The 498-nt window shown below is 29.1% G+C and overlaps 1 protein-coding gene across 1 annotated transcript in view; it reads left to right on the top strand.

Moving 5' to 3' along the window:
- Nucleotides 1–398: 398 nt before the first annotated feature.
- The window catches only part of ABCB5 (ATP binding cassette subfamily B member 5), a gene marked incomplete at its 5' end in the record, with an annotated part of 64,878 nt that continues 64,778 nt past the window's right edge, over nt 399–498 (top strand). Inside the window, one exon of the mRNA XM_019651989.1 lies at nt 399–488. Coding sequence (XP_019507534.1) covers nt 399–488 — 90 coding nt within the window. The remainder of the gene's footprint in view (nt 489–498) is intronic.

Here is a 498-nt window from a genome sequence, read left to right as displayed (position 1 = left end):
TATTACTTTGAATCTGTACCCAACTTGTAAAGTAATATTTCTATTTTAAATATGAAGAAAATGAGAAATAGTGAGTTTAAGTTACTTACTTGGTTACTTTTAATTATTAATAGCCAGGCAGCTGTTAGGTGGCTCAGATTAAATGGTTTTTATTTTCCTTTCTGGTTCTAAAATACTATGGTTTTATAAATCCACCAATTTAGAATCACATTAACTTTCTGACTCTTTTTATTTTAATTTCTATTGGCCCTCCTAATCTATTAATGTTTCTAAATTTCTATATGAAAGGTAAGATTTTTTGATATTTAAAATATGACAAGTAGTTTTCTTGAATATTGCAGAGATTATTATTTCTACTAACTTTATACTTATTTTCTATACTTACTTTCTTTTTTTAGGCAAGCAAAGGTCGGACTACGATTGTGGTAGCACACCGACTTTCCACTATTCAAAATGCAGATCTGATTGTGACCATAAAAGACGGGATGGTGGTGGAAA

The sequence above is a fragment of the Hipposideros armiger genome, unplaced genomic scaffold (assembly GCF_001890085.2).
Source record: "Hipposideros armiger isolate ML-2016 unplaced genomic scaffold, ASM189008v1 scaffold_171, whole genome shotgun sequence".
In the NCBI taxonomy this organism is placed as follows: Eukaryota; Metazoa; Chordata; class Mammalia; order Chiroptera; family Hipposideridae; genus Hipposideros; species Hipposideros armiger.
The sequence above is the reverse complement of the archived record's forward strand: the minus strand, read 5'-3'. Positions and strand labels throughout refer to the sequence as shown.